The 22087-nt window shown below is 45.8% G+C and overlaps 5 protein-coding genes across 8 annotated transcripts; 2 read left to right on the top strand and 3 right to left on the bottom strand.

Annotated features, from left to right (window-relative positions):
- Positions 1-140: 140 nt before the first annotated feature.
- TSTA_006160 (malate dehydrogenase, putative) lies at positions 141-2427 on the top strand. The gene is made up of 8 exons (XM_002488196.1): positions 141-295; positions 346-567; positions 619-831; positions 902-1030; positions 1079-1212; positions 1260-1526; positions 1574-1940; positions 2000-2427. Exons 1-8 carry the CDS (start codon positions 236-238, stop codon positions 2039-2041), a joined length of 1434 nt encoding a protein of 477 aa, XP_002488241.1. The 5' UTR covers positions 141-235; the 3' UTR covers positions 2042-2427.
- Positions 2428-2642: 215 nt separating this feature from the next.
- TSTA_006170 (conserved glycine-rich protein) lies at positions 2643-4309 on the top strand. 2 transcript variants are annotated; one of them, XM_002488198.1, is made up of 3 exons: positions 2643-3108; positions 3214-3241; positions 3295-4309. In XM_002488198.1, exons 1-3 carry the CDS (start codon positions 2811-2813, stop codon positions 3860-3862), a joined length of 894 nt encoding a protein of 297 aa, XP_002488243.1. In that variant the 5' UTR covers positions 2643-2810; the 3' UTR covers positions 3863-4309. The 2 variants fall into 2 exon arrangements, with proteins under 2 accessions (XP_002488243.1, XP_002488242.1); XM_002488197.1 differs by having other exon boundaries at positions 2643-3241.
- Positions 4310-4649: 340 nt separating this feature from the next.
- Positions 4650-5638, bottom strand: TSTA_006180 (uncharacterized protein; the record flags this gene model as incomplete). Its single annotated transcript, XM_002488199.1, has 2 exons — positions 4886-5638; positions 4650-4814 (listed from the first exon to the last, which is right to left on the bottom strand). The coding sequence occupies exons 1-2, from the start codon at positions 5045-5047 to the stop codon at positions 4650-4652; spliced, it is 327 nt and encodes a 108-aa protein (XP_002488244.1). The 5' UTR covers positions 5048-5638.
- A 231-nt stretch (positions 5639-5869) lies between these two features.
- Positions 5870-11516, bottom strand: TSTA_006190 (oxysterol binding protein (Osh1), putative; the record flags this gene model as incomplete). The annotated part of the gene is made up of 6 exons (XM_002488200.1): positions 5870-6573; positions 6629-7551; positions 7813-8561; positions 8618-8971; positions 9034-10409; positions 10475-11516. 6 exons carry the CDS (start codon positions 11514-11516, stop codon positions 5870-5872), a joined length of 5148 nt encoding a protein of 1715 aa, XP_002488245.1.
- A 1625-nt stretch (positions 11517-13141) lies between these two features.
- Positions 13142-16607, bottom strand: TSTA_006200 (polysaccharide synthase Cps1, putative). Of its 3 annotated transcripts, XM_002488201.1 has the most exons (5): positions 16504-16530; positions 16304-16422; positions 15354-16226; positions 14637-14928; positions 13142-14236 (listed from the first exon to the last, which is right to left on the bottom strand). In XM_002488201.1, the coding sequence occupies exons 2-5, from the start codon at positions 16339-16341 to the stop codon at positions 14078-14080; spliced, it is 1362 nt and encodes a 453-aa protein (XP_002488246.1). In that variant the 5' UTR covers positions 16342-16422; positions 16504-16530; the 3' UTR covers positions 13142-14077. The 3 variants fall into 3 exon arrangements, with proteins under 3 accessions (XP_002488246.1, XP_002488248.1, XP_002488247.1); XM_002488203.1 differs by having other exon boundaries at positions 16304-16607; XM_002488202.1 differs by lacking the exon at positions 13142-14236 and having other exon boundaries at positions 14506-14928.
- Positions 16608-22087: the final 5480 nt, after the last annotated feature.

Consider the following 22087-nt stretch of genomic DNA (forward strand, 5'->3'; position numbering starts at 1 on the left):
CCGGTCGCGCGACCATTCCCAAAATGGAAGTTCCTCGAGGGAATTTTACGTGTTTTAAGCTTCAGGCCAAGGATATCTTATCACGACGTCATTGGCCAATTATCATGATTTCAACAGAGTCAATTGATTGTTTACTTTTTATCTACATTTGATAGACAGACTATCATATATTGCATTGCATTTCAACCTTGGTTCTTATTGCCAAAGTCAGGACACAAGCCTATCTGCTGTCAACATGACCAAGTTCGCAAACCTACCCCGCTCTGCCTCGAAACCGTTAGAATGCGGGCTCGAAGTGAGTATCTCAATTGCCTCATCAAAATAGACGTCTAACCAAAATAACAGGGCCATGCTCTCCTCCACGATTCCTATTTCAACAAAGGATCAGCTTTCCCCTCGCATGAGCGCCGCGACTTTGGTCTCCATGGCCTCTTGCCGCCCAACGTCCAGACACTGGAGGAACAGGTGAAGCGGGCTTATCAGCAGTACTCTACTCGACCCGATGATTTGGCCAAGAACACCTTTATGGCGAGTATGAAGGCGCAGAATCAGGTTTTGTATTATCGAGTATGTATATCCCTTACGAATTGGATGGTCTGGTGTACTAATAGAATCAAGCTTATTCAAGATCATCTCAAAGAAATGTTTAGTGTGATCTATACACCTACTGAAGGCGATGCGATTCAGAATTATTCCCGTATATTCCGTAAACCAGAGGGATGCTTTTTGAATATTCATGACGTCGACAGGATCGAGCATGACTTGAAACAGTTTACGGAGAATGGGACGAATGAAGATGTGGATTATATTGTTGTCACCGATGGAGAGGAGGTTCGACGACGACCCCCCCCCCCCTCCTCCTTTCTGAGAATAAAGTTGAGGTCTACTGACTCCTACATAGATTCTAGGTATTGGCGATCAAGGAGTAGGATCGGTGTTGATATCAGTCGCAAAACTGGTGTTGACGACTCTGTGCGCTGGGATTCACCCTGCGAGACAACTTCCAGTTGTTCTAGATTGCGGAACGGATGTAAGCAATTGTTCCCCCTAATTCAGTTTTACCCAGCTTATCGAGCAGAATGAAACCCTTCTCAAGGATGATCTATATCTCGGCCTTCGGCATAAAAGAGTCCGGGGAGAGAAATATGACCGATTCGTTGACCGATTCGTCAACAGCGCAAAGAAGATTTTTCCGAATGCATATATCCATTTGTAAGTAGACCATTCCAGTATCGTTGCCTCAAACTAAGAGTAGGTAGTGAAGACTTTGGTCTGCATAACGCCCGACGACTCCTAGAAAAGTACCGCCCACAAATTGCCTGCTTCAATGATGATGTCCAGGGAACAGGTTGCGTTACTCTTGCAGCTCTCATGGCTGGCCTGCACGTCAGCAAAGTCAAACTTGCCGATGTTCGAATCGTCATTTTCGGGTCGGGAACTGCAGGTACCGGTATAGCTGATCAGATCAGAGATGCCATTGCCACAGAGAGCGGCAAGTCAAAGGAAGAGGCTGCTAAACAGATATGGTAACTTCAATCGCCCGCTTTTCAAAACTCACTCTGATAATGTATAGGTGCATCGACAAGCCAGGTCTCCTGTTCAAATCGCACGGGGACAAACTAACACCAGCACAAGTCCACTACGCACGAGATGATTCGGAATGGGAGGACCACAACCAGACTGATTTGTATAACGTTGTCAAAAAAGTCAAACCACACGCCTTGATCGGTACATCAACCAAGCCTAATGCCTTTTCCGAAGACATTATTAGAGAAATGGCCAATCATGTTGATCGTCCTATCGTCTTTCCCTTGAGTAATCCGACACGACTACACGAAGCGCATCCCAACGATATCAATGAATGGACGGAGGGGAAGGCTTTGATAGCAACCGGCAGTCCGTTTCCACCTGTTGAATACAACGGAGTAAAAAAGAAATCGGTATGTTCTTTTTCATCTCTGCGATCAATTAATAGACCAAACTAACGGCGGGAACAAAGCGGAATGCAATAATTCCACCTGCTTCCCCGGAATCGGTCTAGGTGCGGTACTGAGTCAATCCCGCCTACTATCAGACAAGATGCTGGTGGCAGCCGTCAAAGCACTAGCAGCTCAATCCCCTGCCCTTCGAGACCCCAACGAGCCTCTTCTACCAGACGTTGAGGACGTGCGCGAAATCAGCGTCCACATCGCCAAAGCAGTGATCCAGACAGCTGTTGAAGAAGGATTGGCCCAAGAAGAGGGTATCCCGGAAGACGACAAGGAATTGGAGGAATGGATTCGCGAGCAAATGTGGGATCCTGTGTATCGGCCGTTGGTGAAGCCTCGGTCAAACTAGTCGGCCGATGTTCCTCGTACGTATGAGTAATTTGTAATCAAATTATGCACCTGAATAAATGTGATGAATGAATGATATGATTATGATTCCAAATACGCTCGCATCTACGTCGTATCGAGGAGATTAAAGTGGCAGTGTTGTTATCTACACCAATCAGCCTGAGGCAGAACTCGCCTCTTGCCTGAAAAAAGTTAACTCAGCCTCAAGGCCTAAACTCCGCTGGCGGCGCTTTCCCCTTTTAGGCACTAGACATATCTTGCTTACATAGTTATTATGATAGAAACTCGGCACATCCCATCACATCCATGACATCTCTTTTCTTGTTTCTCTCTTGTTTTAGTGTATTTTATATATAAAACCCCCTCTTTGTCAATCTTGACTCATCGTCATCACTTCTTTCTACAGATATAGATTGCGGCAATTGCGAGGGTCTTTTCTGTTTTAGTGACATCGCGATTTGTTGACAACACAATATGAGAACATCGTTAGCAACCAGTGCGCTTTTATTACTTTCGCCCATCGTATCATCGCTTGCAGTTCCGCGAACGGATCTGCTCTCTCTTGAGGAGCGAGAGGAACTTGCGGCAGTAGTTATTCCTGATGTCGTGGATTTAGAGAAGCGACGCGGTGGAGGAGGTGGGGGTAAGGGCGGTAGTTCAGGCAGTTCAGGCAGTTCAGGCAGTTCAGGAAGCTCAGGAAGCTCAGGAAGCTCAGGAAGCTCAGGAAGCTCAGGAAGTTCGGGAAGTTCAGGCAGTTCAGGTGGCTCAAAAGGTGGGAGTTCAAGTTCCAGCTCGTCTGGCTCGAGTGGTTCCAAAGGCTCCAGTTCGAGTGGTTCAAAAAGTGGAAAATCAAGTTCTAACGGGAAATCTGGTGCAGGTTCTTCGGGTAGTACGTCGCCGTCGAGGTAAATATCACTCACTCGAGAATACAGATCGTGGATAGAGCTGACTATAACAGTAACACCGGAGGCAAAACAAGTGCTGGATCAGGCACATCCAGATCCTATGGAGGAGGTAGCTACTACCCCGGTGGCGCTACCACTCCCTTCGCTGCCGGTAGTCGATCTTCATCCGGCATCACTCCATACCTCTTCGCTGGAGGCGCTCTTGGTATCGCAGCATTTGCAGCCTTTCACTATCCATTCTACGGTTACCCTTATGGTGCCCCATACTATTATCATCACCCGTGGAACCAGACCCAGCAACAAACCGACAACAACAACAGCACTGGAAATTATACCATGAACGTTGTTTGTTATTGCGAACAATATAGCGAGTGTGGATGCGACGACAACAAGAACGCCACCTTCCTTAACGAACTCATTGGAGACCCTCCTCACAACTCCAGTGTCGTGACGATCACTAAGAACGGAACAAATGAGACGGCATATGTCAATGGTACTCTTGCAAACGGTACCACTGCGGCCGACCCTTCGATTTCCGGCACATCGTCGAACTTGGCCTTTCCATGGACGGGTACATGGCCTGTTGTCGTTCTTGTGTCTGGTATGATGTATGCTTTGTGAGTTGTTGACGTTGGGCGGTTTACTGCAGCGGTTTTTTTGTTTGTTTGCTTTCATGGTCACTCGCTTTTGATCTTGCTGTAACACTAGATATCACTATACCCACTCGCTATAGCTATGATAATGTTGATTGCTTATTGCTACATGCTCGTACTCATCATTTATATCTGCAGTGGGGCCACAATGGATCCAGACACATGGCGTGCTGTACGACACCTACATTACACAGCATGAACTAGCATGAACATCTACTGTACTACAATCTACTCCCCATAATACTCCGCTGAAATACATGTCCAGAGGCAACATTTTAAAACCACTTTCCGACAATCAAAACAATCGGACCTATTGACGAGATCATCTAATCTGAAACTGTTCGGCGAATATATGGCAAGCCACTGCATAACCCAAGTGGGGACTGGCGATCAAATTGATTCACCTTATGCTCATCTCTGCCAGGTACAGTTTCTTTTAAAAGCAAAGACTTCTATTCTTATGTCTCTTTTTCTAATACTTAAGAATGACAAGCAGTTTCCCTCGCAACCAAAGGAATATGGAATATGGAATGTCGAGAATGTAAGTGTAATGTAATTACCACATCCGCGTAATCTATGCACTTTAAGCCTTTTTAGCGCGGTCCTGAGCCGTTTTTCATACGTCAGTAATTAAAAACACAGCCAATCAGGTTAAGTTTATCTGCTCCTTTTGTCTTTGATTCATATTTATATCTACCTCCCCTTCTCTCTTCTCAACGACTTTGATAGTTATTTTCTTCCTTTTCAGCTTCATTTTACTGCGTGATAGTAGAGTCAACGCTCGTTAAGTACTCTGCTGTCGTCCATTCGTTGCAATTGCTAGTCGATCGCTGTTCTGCATTTGATATCATACCAACATCAATAAACAAACCAAATACCGGCTCAATCAAAACAACATGCATTTCTCCAAAGTCCTCGTCCTGCTGACTGCAGCTGCTTCCTCGGCACTCGCTGCTTCAACTACGACCATCACTATCGTCAACGCACATACATCAACAACCCCGACACCAACTCCAACTCCCACGCCAACTCCCTGGTCAACTTCTACTTCGACATCAACGTCGACATCAACTTCTTCCTCTTCATCTGTTGTCCCACATACATTCGTCTTCTCCTCCAGCGCACCAGTCAAGCCCTCCAGTTCCTCAGCCATTGTCAAATTCTCCTCCTCCGCGATCCCGAGCGTGGCTCCTACAACTTCCGTCGTAGTAGCAACCGCCTCTCAACCCGAAGGGACCTCATCGGCTGCAGGAACAGCACCCCCCACGAAACCAACTCCTGGAACCGCAGCATCGAATCAACAGGTCGCAGCTGGCGCTATGATGGCTGGCGTGGTCGCAGTTGCGGGTTTGGTCATGATGTAAACCTCGTTTTCTGACCATCGTGAACGAATGCAAAGAAGAACTACGATCAACACGGCCAATAGACTTTGAATTACCGATTGCGCTTTCATTCAATTCAACCTGCTTTGAGCGTCCTAATTTCGAATACATCAACGGGGATATACATACATTCTGAAAAATGTATATATTCAATTCTGCAAAGCTTGGTTTGCCTGCATAAACAATGTACTGCAAGACCTCTCTCGTTCCTTACTGGACTCCTTTCCTATACCCTTCATTTCTGGATACGTTAGTCGAACTGTTCCTAGTCGACTGTTTTGATTATTGTTTACTCCCAATGTGCTAGACACATGAGTTAGTCGATTGATCAACTGACTATTAATTCATTCTATTGATTACTTTATCCCTTATCCGACCTCAGGAGGCTCCTGTAGAGATGAATCATTGTGAAAAGAATAGTTGATTTATAATACAGATTATCAAGGAAGCAAATCTAAGGTCAACAGAGTTGGGTATGTACTTTTCCTAAACGAACAGATAGCCTCGTATCCAGGACTATGTATGACTTTGTATAGTTACAGATCAAACAGCAATCGTACCGTTCTTATGCGTTGCTTCGTACCTATTTTCTCTCAATTAGCATGCATCCCTCTCACAGTAACAGAACAAATGACATACCTCTTCCCCCTGAAAGCCCAAACGCCCCAATTCCCAGCCGAAACATCACTCGGATCCATATCATTGAGATCCCATCTCAAACTCCTAAAGCGATTCTCGCCCGGTTCGAGTAAGACATCAAACTCGCCCGCACACTTCTCGCGGACCCAATTGATATCTCTTTCCAAATCGCTCTGCGTATATCCAGTGCAGATTATGGGGACTTTTGTCTCGAGGAGTTTTGGCAATGTCTCCGCCCATTCGTGAGAGCTTGCTGGATGTCCCAGTCCCGGGTGGAAAAGCATGAAACAGTCAAAGTAAGGGTCGTACGGATAGAAATATTGCGCGTCATGCATGGTATGGAAATAATCGACGTAAGTTGTGATTTTCATCTGGGGGCCTAATCTGTCTTCAACAATGCCGCCAAAGGGGTTTGATGGCGTACGTTCTGGTAAGGGGAACTCGTCGTCACGGTTGGCCATGCTCTCGGGTCCGATGAAGATGAGATTGATCAGTGCGTTGGGGAACATGTGTGTCAGTTGAAGCCAGACTTCACGGGGTAAGGAGGATTCGGCTCGTGCGCCGAGAATGAAGATGCGGACGGGTGGTGCTTTGAGTCGTAGACCGCGGATGTCTTTGCCTTCTCCTTGTTTGGGTGGGTGAAGAGTATAGCGGAGGGCTTCACTCCCAAATTAGCGGATCTGTATGAAATGAAGAAAAGGATAAGAACTTACCGCTGAAACTCTTCAATCCCTCGGTCGTCAATCTACCCTCCTTATGCACCGTATATGGACTCAATTCATGTATAATACTAGCAATAGTAACCGGATAGGTCAACATCCGTGTTACCTGCCTCATACTCCTCTCATTATCAATCGCCTCGAATTCACGCGTATACAAGAACGTATCCCAATTCGTCATGTTAACCACAAAATTATCATCCTGTGGTCCCGGGTACGAGAATTCCGGGAAGAATCGACCAGATACTAAATCATGATCATCTTCGTTAATTTGTCGGATGGTATCGCAGACTTCTAAATGCGCCTCGTAATCGTCCATCCAGTGCTCCTCCGAACAATATAGCGGGACACCGCAATCGGGACATTCAAAGTGGGAATGAGCTGGGGGCAGAGTTGCGGAAGCAACGACATCATCCTTGGAAGTGCCTAAAGGTGCGCGAGTTTGCTGGTGACTAGGGTGCGGGCAAAAGGCGTTTTGTTTAATGAAGGCAGCTCGTTTTCTGATTATCGACGAAGGTGATGATGAGTAATGATGAAACAGATTGTCCGGTCGTCGTAATGCTGCTGTTTCTCGTGAAGCCGTGGGAGGGGTGACTATCGCAGCTGCAGAGTGTACATTCCGCGCGACTTGCTTCGTTGGTAACAACAATGAACTCCGTGTCGTAGTGGCGGTAGTATTGTCAACTGCAACCGAGAAAGAGTTCTTGATAGTCTTGAACTGACTGCCATTACTCCCGTTGTGAATCCGTACCGGCGAGCTTCGCGGCCCCGTCGTCGTGGAAAAATTACATCTGCGACTTGCCTGCGAAGGGAGGCGTCGGAATGTAGATAGAGTCATTCGGTGATGAATGTGAGGTTTTAGAGCCTGTATACAGCGACTGCATGTATATTCGCTCACCATTTCGAGGTCAATTGCGCTCAATGTTGACGGTATGAACTAGTTAGCTGTTCGATGAGATGTTACGGATGATTATCTGATAATGGGTCACGTGATTTTATAATGCTAAATGTTGGCGCATTAGACGAACATGCTCTTGATAGATTTACTTTCAATCAACTTACAAGGTCAAATTAGTGTAATCATGCGTATGTATACTAATAATATGAAACCGGGTATGAATATGCACAGGCTGGACATGTACAGAAACCACAGAAAGACTCAGAAAATATCCTCCGACTTGGACCAGTCGCTAACCTCTCTGCACCTCCAATACTCACCCGTCGAATGCCAATACTCCTCTCCAGTAATCGGACACTTGGCTCTTTGGAACCACTGAGGAACAAACTCCTCGCCATTTTTTTCTCGTTCCCTTCGCTTCGCTCGCTGTTTCTCTTCGACACGATGTTTCTCCGCTGCCGCAAAGTCGTATTCGCCATCTTCCATAGCCCTCTGGTCAGGACGGAGTCGGGTATCAGTTGGTGGTAAGAATGGTCGGAGACGATCGGGAATCGCGTTGAGGGTTATAACGAATGGTGTCAGGTTAAAGGGGATACCGCTGGGTCGAGGATTGGCTTGCCAAAGCAAGATGGCTTTGGAAGATTCGTCGTGTTCTGAAATAGTGCCTTCATGGCCCGATAGCGGGCGAGCAAAGATTTTATCATTCCATCGTCCGCCGATGCTCCATCTCGGAACCCCGGCAGCATCAACAACCTTCCCCGTGACTTGGTATGCAGAAGATGCTTTCCAACCGCGGGCTTTGAAATCAAGATAGCATACTTCTCCAGTCTTCCAATTCCTGACCTCCATAGGGCCGTAGTTATCAACGGTTGGGTTACCGGTGATAATACCAATGACTGAAGAAGTCACTTTCTTCCATGTGTATAGTTCCTCTTCGCCTGTAATAGGACGCAGCTTGCAGAACCACGTTCCCAACAAGTTGATATCGAACGATTTTCCATAGAATTTAGACTTCAAAGCCGACTCGCCCTGTGATAAATTGTCAGTACAGTTCACAGCTCAATATGTGACTGAAGGGGACATACAAAATAGTCCCATCGAGGTGATTCAGCCCAAGCAGCACCAATCGGCGGGTGATGGCTGACTTGCTCGACATAGAAGCGATATTGTTTATCTGGTCGAGTATATTCAAAAGTTTCTCCCAATAGAGGGTTGAACGGTTTGGCAACACGCCCAATCGTAGAAGCATACTCGCTAATAGCATAGGCAGCGACGTAGAGGAGACGCTCCAAGGATTCAGTACGATCAGCAGCCATATCCAGCAAATCCGCATATTCCATATCTTCAGCTACACGCTGAAGGAGCGAGGTAGGCTCATTGAAAGACACCGGAAGGGTCATCTTTGTCATGTCTTTACCGATCATTGATTTAAGAATACCCTGTGGAAAGACATCAGTATGCCAGTTTGCATCTCCTGCTGATCATTGAGATTTGAACTCACCCAAAGAGACAGTTTAGGCCGGTCGTCTTTGTCCATGTTCAATCTCGTCCGTACTGGGTCTTCGTATCCCTTGTAAGCAGACTCTATAGCAGCGAGCTTCGCCGCCCGCAAATCAGCAGCTTCATTTTGCACCGTTTCCGACTCGACTAGCCTCTCACTAGAAAGGACTGCGCCAACTTCAACTTCTTCCTTGTCAATAGCATCGAAGAATTCATCTTCGTCTTCGGAATCTGACTCGGCAAGGTCTATGTACTCTGAGATAGTCTGTCGCCTTGAGACACCATCACTAATCTTGACCTGCTTGACGTTGTTGACAGTAGCTTCTTGTGTGCTGTAATCAGCAGTTTCCGGTCCAGTCTCCGCTTCTTCGAATATGTCCTTTTCCTTGGCGTTGCCACGAAAGGGCACACGCTCAACATCAGCTCCATTAGTATTCTTCTCAAGGACCTCCTTAAGAGCCTTTTTCGTCCGTTTGCGTTTTTCCTCTGATTCGCCAACTTTCAGCTGAAGCTCTTCGTGTTCCCGTACAATCTGAGCCATGCTTTCCTCCCACATTTTACGTGTATCCGACTCTTTATCAAGACGATATTGCCAGTAAGCGTCTCTGTCGCGCGAAATCTTCATCAAATTTGCGAGAAGATCGTGGAGACTGCACACGGCCGACTCGTAAGTCGACAAGGCTTGATCGATCGCTGGATCGGACACTGTGAGCTCGGGGTTTTTGTGTTTCTCGGCTAATAGAGAAGCGGACACGTTAGAGAGAAGGTCTAGTTGTAATTTCGCTGATTGGGCTGTGATATAAAAGGCATCTTTGTTGGATGGTTGAGCATCATGGCTCGAGGCATAATCGTTATAGTCCTCATAGTCCGCCTCTCCGTCAAGCCCACCAGAAGGTGCGGCAGCACGGTTCATATCAGTGTGAGCAACACTTTGGGCGTATGAGCCGTAAGCTGAAGCTTCATCGTCACCAGGCGGCTCTACAGTGTTGCGTGATGTATGAGTATTGACGCGTGTGAAGCTAGACCTAGGATCAGTGACCGCGGGACCGCCTCTGACGTTGAGTTTGGAGCTGACCGATGTCAGCTCAGAGACAGGTCCTTCAGGCGTGCGGTTTTCCACATTATGTATCTTTGCCTGCAAGAACTCTGCATCCCTTGTTCGTCTTTTCTCCTCTTCCTTGGCTTCATCTTTGGCCCATTGAATGGCATTGTTTAATGCCCAGAACCATCTCTTGGCTTCCACTACATGGTTCGCTTTTAAGTGATATTTCACGGACGACTTCCCGTGAATCTCAAAACGAGTCTTATCCTGCGCATCCATGTGTAGCTTAGCAATGCGCATGCTGATAGCACCTCGACAAGCGGAGCCGGCGTCATCTAGACATGTTGATATTAGCCCGAAATAACCCTACTGATTTATAAATTATAATCGCTTAACTAACCTTGATGTTTATAGTAACTCAAGACTCCATCTTCAAGCACAAACCAACGCAGCTTGAAACCAGACGTATAGTTGGTCCACTTCTTCAAATAGCCCTTCATTTCTCTGGCGTCCTTTCCAGCAAGAGTAACTTCTGCGCTCACAGCTCGGCTGGAGCTAGCCGCTTGAGAGGGAGCATTCCCTAAGATGGCTCTTTCTTGAATACCGCGCTGGGCGATAATCGCAGCTGGTGATTTCTTGACAATTGCTCGAGTCTTGTCGTCCTTTGTCACGTCTTGAGGTAGTTTTCCCTTCTTGTCACGTCTGAACGGATCAGCGCCGTGCAGGAGCAGTATTTGCAACAACTTTGTGTCCTTCTTCCTAGCACCTTCATGAAGCAGAGTCCCTCCTGACTGAGCCGTAACAGTATCTGTTACCAATTCCAGTGCGTTCACATCAAGGTTCCCTTGTACACGAGGTTCTTCAAGTAGTTTCTCCAAGCCTTCGTAGTCTGCTCGAACAACCATATCCTGAATTTGTTTCGTCTTCGTATCGATGAAGAGCGAGCGAGCAAGTTGTAACTTTTCGAAGAGTTCAGGGGTACGCGCGACGTCGAGGGCAGTTTGGCCGCGATAGTTCGCAATAGAATCGTCAATTTGAGGTAGATCTAGAAGCGACTGAACAACCGTGTCCCGGCCAAGCTGTGCTGCAAGATGTAGTGGCGTATTTCCTTCGCGATCTCGAGCATTGACGTCGATATCTGCTCCGCTGGCCATCACATATTCCACGACTTGTAAGTCCGCACATTGTATGGCCAAATGAAGTATCGTGGTTCCCCCCGGGCCACCGGAGGCACTTTGGTCTTTGGCCTCTCTCAGCGCCTTGGAGATGGCAGTAGTATCGCCGCTGCGCAGAATCTCGAATAAACGGAATGTCTTCACAGATTGTTCAATAGATGTAGTATGCGTTTCCGAGTTGTTTTTGATGGACCCTGGTTTCTCGGGGCTGTCGATACCCCCCGCATGAGAGGAGATGTCACCCCCGGACACGGACGGTGACTCCATTGTGATTTCGGGACCGACTCTTCTGTTACTTTGAGTTTTGGTTAGGGATAGCGATGACTGACGATTATGTTGCGAATCGGCGAAGGATCCAACGGTAGACGTCGGTGAGGTGCTGCCGTTACTCTCGTCGCGGCTTTCGCTCTTTGACTTGTCACGATGAAGAAGAGAGCGCGCCAAGCCGCTCTTGGATCGCTTATGACTATAAATCAGAAGAAGAAATCAGCAAGTGGTTCTGGATATCGGTTAATTGTTTGACGATCGAATTGGCAGTCGTAACCAAAAAGGGGGTAAATCCAATGACGAAATGAACCGAGTTTCGGCCAAACTGATGGTTGAGGTATAGAGAAAGACGAGATTCCATGAAACCACCAAAGACATATTCCCCGGTGCAGTTTTGGGCAGTTCTATGTAATTTACGAGGGTGAATGTGTATGATGTGGCTTGAGCGCAATACTCACCCAACTCCTGGTTCGGTCATGATCCCAGTAGCTGCATAACACTTATTCGGCAGTCGGAGACGAGAGAAAGGATAGGTAAGGGAACTAGACCAAGAATGAAGGTAGTGTGTATGTTCAAGTAATGATAAAACGAGGTATTGAGGAATAATAGAAGACCAAGAAGCGAAAGTGGCGGGGGAGAGTTAAGTTGTACGTATCTTAGCTTGTTTATTGCGGCGGTGTCCTTCCTTCCCTGCGGAGAGCTTAGTCACCCGTCGTGACATTACTCACATCTCGTCCATTCTCAAGTTTGATTGATAACCCAGACACATTGACTAAGAACTGAACAAGCGAGAGATTGATCCTCCTTTACATGTGGTCTCACCACTCTAGAAAGAACCCGGGAGCTTTTGTCTAGTGCTTAGTACTGGACCCTTTCATGTGACGCGCAGTGGGACTCGATCGTTAGGAGGATGGCTACCGTCTGTCAATTGGATTAGACATTCTGAAATACTGACCCTCCGTTCTGCTAAAGAAAGTCTCTGTGTCAAGATGACTGACCCGGCTCATATTCCACGTCCCGATATCATGAGCATATTAAGCATATACCATGTTTGACCCTACCCGGCCACGACTCCTGCGTTCCTGGATGTCTGTCAACTTACGAACCGGTTAAAAGCTGCTCCTCATGCTCTTTACTGAGCAAATACTTAATGTTTGGTGCAGAAACGCGTCCACCAATGGATGGATATACAGTTGGTCCTTTACAGAATACCTGTCATACGCTGAGCAGTCGGGATTGTACCACGATCATCAGCATACTCTTGCATACATCTCTCAGACCCAAGGAGGTCATATCTCGACATATATGTACTCGAATCGTTCGATTAGGCGCGGATGATGAATGACCCGGGAAATTCTTCGGTTGGCTTTTGCTCCGCTTATAGGATGATAGATGGACCCCATCTAAGTCATAGCCACCTTTGGAGGTCATATCTGTTTACTTTTAGGAGCACATGATTTCTCCTTGAATGCTTGGTGACGGGAGAACGTTACAGTAGGCAGATATCCAGCATCCAGTTACGAGTTTGCACGAATATAGACTATCTTTCATACCAGCCCGACTTCACAATCAACCGGCTCATATCGATTTACTTCATACACAAACCACATCAGAATGAGGAGAGATGGAAAAGCCCGAGATTATTATTATGATTATCAATAGCACAACCAATCTGTACACAGCCATGGTCCCCTGCAAGAACAGTTTGCCAATGACCCTAACAAATTTCATTCATTCGCAGAAGAAGTGACCAAGACGGACTCAAAGGCAGAACGAAGAGAGCGGACTTTGCAATGTTGAGACAAGTTGAATTGGCAATAAATCAAAGACGGGAAGAGAAAGTATATATCGAAGTATACAAAACACCTGCTTTACCAGTAAGGGAAAACCAGAAAGCAACGGACATCAAAGTCGAAATAAAAAAATGCAAGCTGAAAATTCGACAAGAACAACGAAATAACAGAGATCCTCCCAGCAGTCAACTTCTTGTCTAGCAAAGCAATTAAAAGAAGAAAGAAGTGTCACACAGTGTTTCATGACGGGGAAGAAAAGGAGATTCCAGAAGAAAAAGATACTTTTTTTGCGTTGATACTATTACATGCCAGTACGAAATTTCTTCTTTTTGTCCCTCCTTCTGCCTTTCTTCGAATAGAAAGATAAGAGCAGAGGAAGGAGCCAGAGAGGTATGTATAAGCTGTCCTGTTTGCTTCCAGCTGAGACCGACGAAACATATATATGTAGGTCAATGTTAAAAAATGAAGTGCCTGTCGTTATTAGGGCTGAGCAACCCATTTCGAGTAGTGTTATAGTCACAAAGAGGATCTCTCAAGAGTAGATGAGAGAGCCATCGATCGCATCGCTTCAGTTCGTGAGAAGGAGTACAAATGATATGTAAAAAAGGTTTTGGGGCTGATCGTAGCATCGTTAATGGGAAGATATATATCGGACGAGACCATCGAGGTCGCAATTGACTCATGTACGTAGCAGAGGTGGTTGTTGTACACCATCCATCCATTTCATTTCATATAAGGTGGGAAATGGCATAGTCGGGAATGAGTCCCCTAAGCAATAGGAGCGTACCCTGAAGAGGGCCAGGTCACCTTGTTGAGAGGATACATCGAAGCCATTCTTCGGGCTTGTTTCTCCCGTTCAATATCGGAACGTTTCCTCATACGTTCGGCGTCGTTAGCATCGGCTCCCTCTCGGCTTCCCCATGCGGTCTATTTTGAAGTATATGTCAGCTTTTTTCTTGTATTTTCTCTCTTGGTAAATAAAATGATGCTTGGGATCGATTGTTCGCAGACTCAATGAAACGAGGTCCACCATCATAGCTGATGATACACAAGATGATTGAAACAAAGTGTGAGCGCACGACAGCACAGGCTTGGGGCAATCAATATGGAACATGGCAGGTTACAATGACGGTGTTTTATGTTCAGAGTTAGTAGGATTGAACAGGAAGAGTCTCGCCCGGTATGCTCGTCCTCGGCCCAAGACAGTATAATAAAGCCCTAATTCCACCCGTGCAACTTGCAATTGTACTTCACTCTCTCATTGACTTTGAAAACCAGCAACAGCAACAACATAGAATAAAAGGAATAAAAAATTACTTGTACTCACCACATTCAATGTGACTGCCGCATAGATCTTGATGGCGCCGTGGAAATAACCGAACAGAATCGAGACAGGCAGCAAGAGAAAATCGGCGGGATATCGCCTATAATGGCCCATCAATTTGATGAATTTGCTGATGAACATCCAAATTCCCAATGCGCGCATTGCGAACCAGTGTGCATCGCCATCTAGGCTCTCCGTTGCTTTGTGACACAGGTAGATGAGAAGACAGTCGCCGAGAAGGGCCGGAGGTGAAAGGGTGGTCAGATGTACAGCGTATGTACTCCATGGCTGACGACTGAGACAAGTTAGCTCAACTGTTGGTGTTGCTATTACTCACTATGAAGGAAGCAGAAATGGAAATAATGAGAAACTTGATTGTCTTCCCTGAGACAATATACATATGTATCTGTCCGAAACGGGATAGACAAAAAACAGAATCGGACTGGTCTCATCTTTTCTTTTTCCTCCCCACACCCTCAGCTTGATATTACACGCATCTAGACCCCTGCTCGTTTCAATTCCATGCTAGAGCCCTGCCGAGACATGCAAGCAAGTTCGTGCGTTGCATCAGAGCTAGGGCTAGGCGCATGCAAGAAGCAGTGCTAATGCAAAACATGACGGCTTTGGCACAGACATGTGATTATGAAGCAAGAGGGGTGGAGAAAAAAAAAAGAAAAATTTCGGAAAAATGAAAAGGGTGGAAATAAGGGTCGTACTTACTACCAGATATGACGCTCGGCGAACATGCTGGTCAAGTTGCTTCTCCAATTGCTTCGTGACCATCGAGCGCACTGCTTCAGAAACTTAGGGTTGTTCTCCAGAGTCGTCTTGACTTCAACTTCTGGATGATACTGGATATAAGTCTCCCAACCGTGCGAGACCATCCAGCGCGTGATAAAGTTATCGTCGTCCGCATTGAGTTGGTATTTGCCAAACCACCACTCCTCGTTAGTGAAATCGTTGGTGAAGACTTCATCCTGTAGAATCTTGGTTCGGTAAGCTACTGTTCGCCCAGACAGACATGGTACGCCACCATCAATGTGTGTGGTGGCAGCGCAGTCGAAATTCCGACGTTCCAAGTATAGAGCACCCAGGAAATTCCAGATCTTCTCAGAAAATGTCGGATTAGCCGCCCTACGCAGCCTTTGACACGTAACAACTCCGCCGTAGCGTTCGTCGGTGTCGAATGGAGCCAGAATCCATGGCAATGCAGTAGATGGCCAGCTCACATCATCGTCAGCGAATATGGTGATTGCTGTACGTACCTCTGGAATAGCCCGAGTCATTTGGCGTCTTTTATTGGGATGGGTGACCGTGAAGAGACGAATGCGGTCGTTGAGGTACGCTGGCATCGCCTTCAACATCTTCTCGGCATCCTTTCGATTGGCTTCGATGGTGACAAGTAGCAACTCATGAGGCCTGTTGTCCAGAATCGTTCGGATTGTCTCGACCAGTTCATCGCCGCATCCTTCCAGAGAGGGTACAATAACCGTCACGTCTTCTGCGGTCAATTTGGGACTCTCTGGAATGGGAATTGGTTTGAAGGTGTAAAACGACCATAAATTGACTACCAAGCGAACATAACGGTATAAACTAGAGAATTGAAAGTAGAGTGTTAGTTATGCTGCCATTATTCTTCCTTTTGGTCTGGACTGAAATATGCTACTGACAAGAGCAGAATGAAGCTCCTCATGAATGGGAAAGCCATGATGACTGCAGATAGTTCCTTTTTTCCGGATAGCTGGAAAACAGCCACTCGAATATGAATTATATAGTGCAGCTGGTTTTCCTGCGTTTCACGGCCAAAGGAATTAGTGTGGAGAAGACAAGTGAATGATGCAGAATCAATGATATGGTCATTCCCACACACTGCTGCATAAACAAACTTCGGAATAATAGAGTAATCTGTTTGGTCCAATGTTCTTGTTTCTCTTACACCAATTCAGCCATTCAGATCTGTATTGGTGAAATCAGCTTGTGTAGTTTTTGCGGAGAGCGTACGATTCGTACCGGTTCAATCAATTGCAACTCAAACGATTGTAAATCGATCAATATCGATGTGCCAAGCTGTAGCGAGAGACAGAACAGAGTATTAATAAGACTTTTCAACAAGAACAATGCTCATAATTTTTGAATTCCCCAAATCAAGTGAATTCAGTGAACATCAGAAACCTCAAACTTTTCCGGCCAGTTCCAATTCGACCAATTCCTTCCCAATTGAGGTGATTATGGAAACGAGATGGAGGGCAGAGGAATGCGAAAGGGAAGAAGAAAGAAGAAAGACAAGAACAGATATGCTCTATTTTAATAAAAAACAGAAGGCCGAGCGAGCATAGAAATAAAATAAAAAAAGCATTCGACCCTCTTGTTCAATGCTGCGTCAGGCTTGCCGGGATCAGTTTACAAAAAGAGTGTCGTGCAGATTTGCGCGTCATGGGTCCTGGATCTAGATGGATAAATAGACAGAGTGGGCTTAAGATAAATCCATACTAAGATACTAAAATCCATAGTTAACTTAGCCACTGCTATAAGAGTAAAAATATTATGTATGGATCACGGAGCATGTAAAAGACTGGGGGTCTTCCCTTGCTGCCACTGATGGGGAACGGAGGACCAGGCTGAAAGGCGACATGCGACCAGGGTCTTAGCTTTCGAAACTCTTTACTTAGTGTAGGTTCACTAATCAGATGCTCGAGTGGATTTCTGACGGGCTGGAGAGAGCAGTGTTTCATTACATTACGGAGAGCTCCATCTTTTTATGTATGCGATACTACTGTATTTGGTTACGACAAAAGTACGCGAGCTCCTCTAGAGCATTGCGTCCACAATTTTTATGAGCCAAACTGTTGATTAACTCTATATCGAGTTAGACTCAGTTGTTAATTAGCTGAATTGAGAGAGAATGTACAGACAGAAAGAGTCTGGGCGAATTCAGGTTTAGGGCGGCACAGTCAATGCGCAAGCTGATACTTAGTTAGGTTGTCACTTGCCTTCAAGCACCTAGACAGATACTTCTTTCGGCAGGGTAATCAATTATCTGAAGATGTTCGGATAATCATTCGGGCGTGTAGGCAGGCCAGAAGAAGGCCGTCCTGGGCATAATTATCCTCGGAATTCTGCCAGTAGCAAATCAAAACAGAAGACACAAGACTCAGCAGATCGTGACAGCATCAATCTGATTCGGTGATGGACTAGGATAGAACATTAGAGCCCGGAGACGAACTGGGGCAACTGGTTGAAAGGTTGAATTTTTTTCCCGTAGCCATACTGTGCGGGATCCATCTTTGCTCCATTCTGTCAAATGACAGTGGACAGTGGCACGCCATCTCCATTCTGCTCTTCCGTATGTAGTTAACTATAGGTGCCATTAGGCGGTCCGTACGGCGCTTCACTTTAGCCCTTAAGTAACTAATGCTGGTGATTAGCCCTTATTAGCCCACTGTGGGGGGGCCACTCTCGTCAAGTTACCCAGTCAAGCTCCGTACAGTACGTACTCGCTTGCGGCTTGCTAGTCGTTTGGAGTGCAGTGCGTATTGACTCCGAGATTCCGAGTTCGATTATCGAGGGTACTCCGCAGTAAATTTGACTCTATCTGTAGCATTATGTCGCATTTGCGAGCACCACATGAGAACAAATCAGAATGGAAAACAATGTAAGGATACAGTCCCAGTTAAGTTTCTCAAAGTATCTTCCTTGGACTTGCTAAGCAGTGACTGGCTTAAAAGAAGCGCTCCGGCTCGTGCGTCTTTCCCCACCCCTCTCAACAACATCCAACAAATGTCTTTCGCTCGCTCTGATTGCTTCCAAGCTTCTACCTATGATTTGCACCATTTACCCATACAGTGAAGCGATAAGCGATCTTCTAAGAAACTGTAACTACGCGCAAGTTATGTAACGCAGTTGCAATAGCACAGAAGGAACTTGGCATGGAACACTCGGCCAATTTCATAGCTGAGTCGATCCAAATCTCATTTCTGATTAGCGATCTTGTCGACCAATGAGTATTAAGAAATAACAAAAGAGTAAAGGCAACGTTTCGTGTGATTGCTGTAAGACTGAAACTTGACGAACACAGATCTGCCTTTGGCGTCTTTTTTGCCCCTCTCTTCTCCATCCCCACCAAAGCAAAGAAGATAACGTGATGCCGATGTCAGATGTCCTGATGTCTGACCCTTTTGTCTTTTATATTTCCGTATCCTTCATCATCTAAGTTTGAGACGATCCTTGTGGCGATCCGAGTCTATCCTATACAGCGGAATCCCTGCCAAAGCACGCAAAGACAAGGGACAGACAAGATAGATACACGCGTGGAGAAAGTAAAAAGCACTGAATTGCACAGTGACTAAGAAAGAACTTTAGCCTAGTCTGATGGGAGATAAAGCAGTGCAGGGGCCATTGTCGCAAATGCGGAGCTGGTCTGAGCCTAGTCAAGCCATCCTGCGCACTAAACAGGCATTACTCCTCCGTACGTAGTCCGAAGTGAGCAAAGTCTGTAAAGTGTACGGTATGGTAAGTTAAATGGAAGTCATAGGCCCATCAAATCCGAGAAATTCATACAAATTGGAGTGTGAATGGTGACTTAAATTATTCATAATCAGCAAAGTAGCTGTGGCGGACTTTACGAAGTTAGGGCTAAGTCACTATACCCTAATACGTTTACTCTGTACAACGATGGAGGAACCACCACAAAAAGGTCCCTTTAATGTAAATTAAATGATATTAGCATACTACTACAGGTAATACATACCACGTCGTCTTGTGCAAAGAATCATAGTGATTTCTCACCTTTCTCTTCGGTGATTCCGGAACTTGATACCGGTCTCTTCGTTCAATTCTATCCTTTATATAATACATTGCTCGTCCGAATCAGGATATCACGATGAGCACGTCCATTGTACAGCCATGAATTGAAACTAATTTAGATGATCCATAATACCATAAACCCTAAACAAGCTAACTTACGAAGGATACGAAACTAATCCTGCTAGGTAGCAACTACATGGACTAATCAAGTTAGTATTGTCCAACTTCGTAAAAAGTAAATAATTAAGTTTGCTTTGATTATTACGTGCATGTGAACTTGAGTTTGCTGACAGGCCGGATCGTTAGGGTTAACTATAGAGTGACTCAGTAGTCTCTCGACTACGCGGAGGTATTATTAATAACGAGTCGCTTTCATGGCAACAATCAGCTCGTGCAGGTACACGACTAGCTATGTAAGCGGAAAAGTATCACATACCCATGGCAGAAGAAACGAAGATTATCCGACGACGAGCTGGGATTACTATGCTCAATTGCTATTTCTAGGCTCAAAAGTCTCGCCACGACCTTCTCTCGAACTTCACCCAGCCAGTCTCCTGGATTGCTATCACGACTCTTATTGGAGTACCAAACTTTGTCCTGGTTATGATATTGATTAAAAAGAAGACTGAAGAGGTGTAGTGTGAGACCTGATAAAAGGCCAGAAGATGAAGATCATGCCCTGACCAAGATACATCTTAGATGACGAAAGCACGAGAAGGTCCATGCGTTCGTTCTTCGGGAAGGTTTATTGTCGAGCGGACCCTGATCGCCTGGACAAGTCCAGTCTATTTTTTCTCACGCCTTGCTAGGTAGGTAGGCATACGCTTGACGCGAACGAAGGGGAAAGGTCCTGCTTCAGCAACCCATCGTATGTCTCTTTAGTACATGCAATAAGTATATTTCTCCATTTCTTTCCGAGGGAAAAATTGAGGATAATAACAAGAGATCTCGGACGATGGCCACTAGTCACAAACTATTTTAAAGATGACTATTTAGTCTTAGGTCATGGCTTACAGGCCTCCGCGCCGTTCGTCTGTGTGTAATGTGTCAACGTGCAGAAGCGTCTTGGTTAGTGTAAAGTCTATCAAAGTAATGAGCATGCACGCAATTGTACGTACCGTCCACACAGATCTTCGGAGTCAACGCCGAAAGATTGAGCCTAGAATTACTGAGAATTCTGGGCAGCTGTCGGTTGACGCTTTCTTTCGCTTCCTTTTTCCTTGCATTATATCGAATAGAGCATAGCATTGCCCTACGGACCTCCGCGATACAGTTATACTACGGACGTATTCGGAAGACGGCGGAGTAACTATCTTATGCTACATCGTCGTAAAATACAATATCTCCAGTGATGAACCGAGCTCGGAGTAAGCCTCTATCAGCACAACACAAATAGACCTGGTCGAGATCTGGGACTAGGATTTATCTCTTCGGTAAAGCTACAGAACCTAACGAGAAGTACATCGGCAAAATATACTGCGATTGTATACTCGAGTTACACTGTTGGTTTCGGTCATAAGTTACAATATAGAGTTAGCCTTACGGTGCGCTCAATAGAGTTAATACAGTATATACGATACACTAACATTGAAAACGGAGTCAGCCACCTTGAATAGTCTCAATGCCAATCTATCAATGAGTCCGTGCGAAAGAGAACGAGGGGAAATAAACAGCCAGGGCCTCGGCGGCGAAATAAAGTCACGGAGCACGAGGTGACAGTTTCTTTATTATCGGTTTGTGTTGCTGTACTTCCCTTTTTTTCATGTGCGAGTTGCGTATGTAACTGACGCATATTACGCTGTAAATGTACATATGTCTACGATGTTGTACATTGTTGGTGAGCTTTTGACATTGCCGAATTCGATGTCTTATAACCCTAACCCGTGTCTGACAAACCCTAGATGATAGGGTAATCATAGTTTACCCTAGCTAGACTTATGTACCCTAAAGCTCAGCTACCGTAGTACCTCCTCATCAGTAGATTGCAATCCTCTATGGGAATTTCACCGTATTCTCCCGGAAATGTGGCAGATGGACATATCAACACGGTCAAATTGAATCATGAAAGAGAATCTAGAACTGTTGCAAAGAGATAGGACTCCATACAAGGTATTCTTCCGACCTTATGCCGAGTCGTTACATTTGACTTTGGACTCATTGAAAGGAATAGTATTGGCGAGCTACTGACCTGCCTGGCCAATAATGAGTACGTAGGCAGTGAACGCCTTTACGTATGGGGTAGGTAATGTAGCCCTTGTAATGCTTGTTTTCTTTTCTGATTACCATCCCCGTTCCCTGCATGTAACTAAGGAAAAGAAAAGAGAACAGCAATCCTTCCAAGACCCATCAACACTAAGACCCTACGGAGGACTCTTCTAGAAGCATTCAGCCAATTGTAAAGCTTTAGGAGAATATCGGCGGGGCTTGAACGACAACGTATGACGGCTAGACGGGAGATGATCATGGATCAGCGAGCCAGCAGTAACATCTCCAGATTTGGATGTCTTCGACTCACCGATGAATAAACACTTGCCTTCTTTTCGAAAGCTAAGGTAGAAACTTAAGGGCTGTGTCACGGTGGATAGTGTTAATTGTGGAGGAGAGAGAAAGAGAAAAAAAGAAGCGGAATGTTACAGTGCTAATTGCTTAGC

This window comes from Talaromyces stipitatus, genomic scaffold (assembly GCF_000003125.1).
Source record: "Talaromyces stipitatus ATCC 10500 scf_1105507295517 genomic scaffold, whole genome shotgun sequence".
NCBI classification, from domain to species: Eukaryota; Fungi; Ascomycota; class Eurotiomycetes; order Eurotiales; family Trichocomaceae; genus Talaromyces; species Talaromyces stipitatus.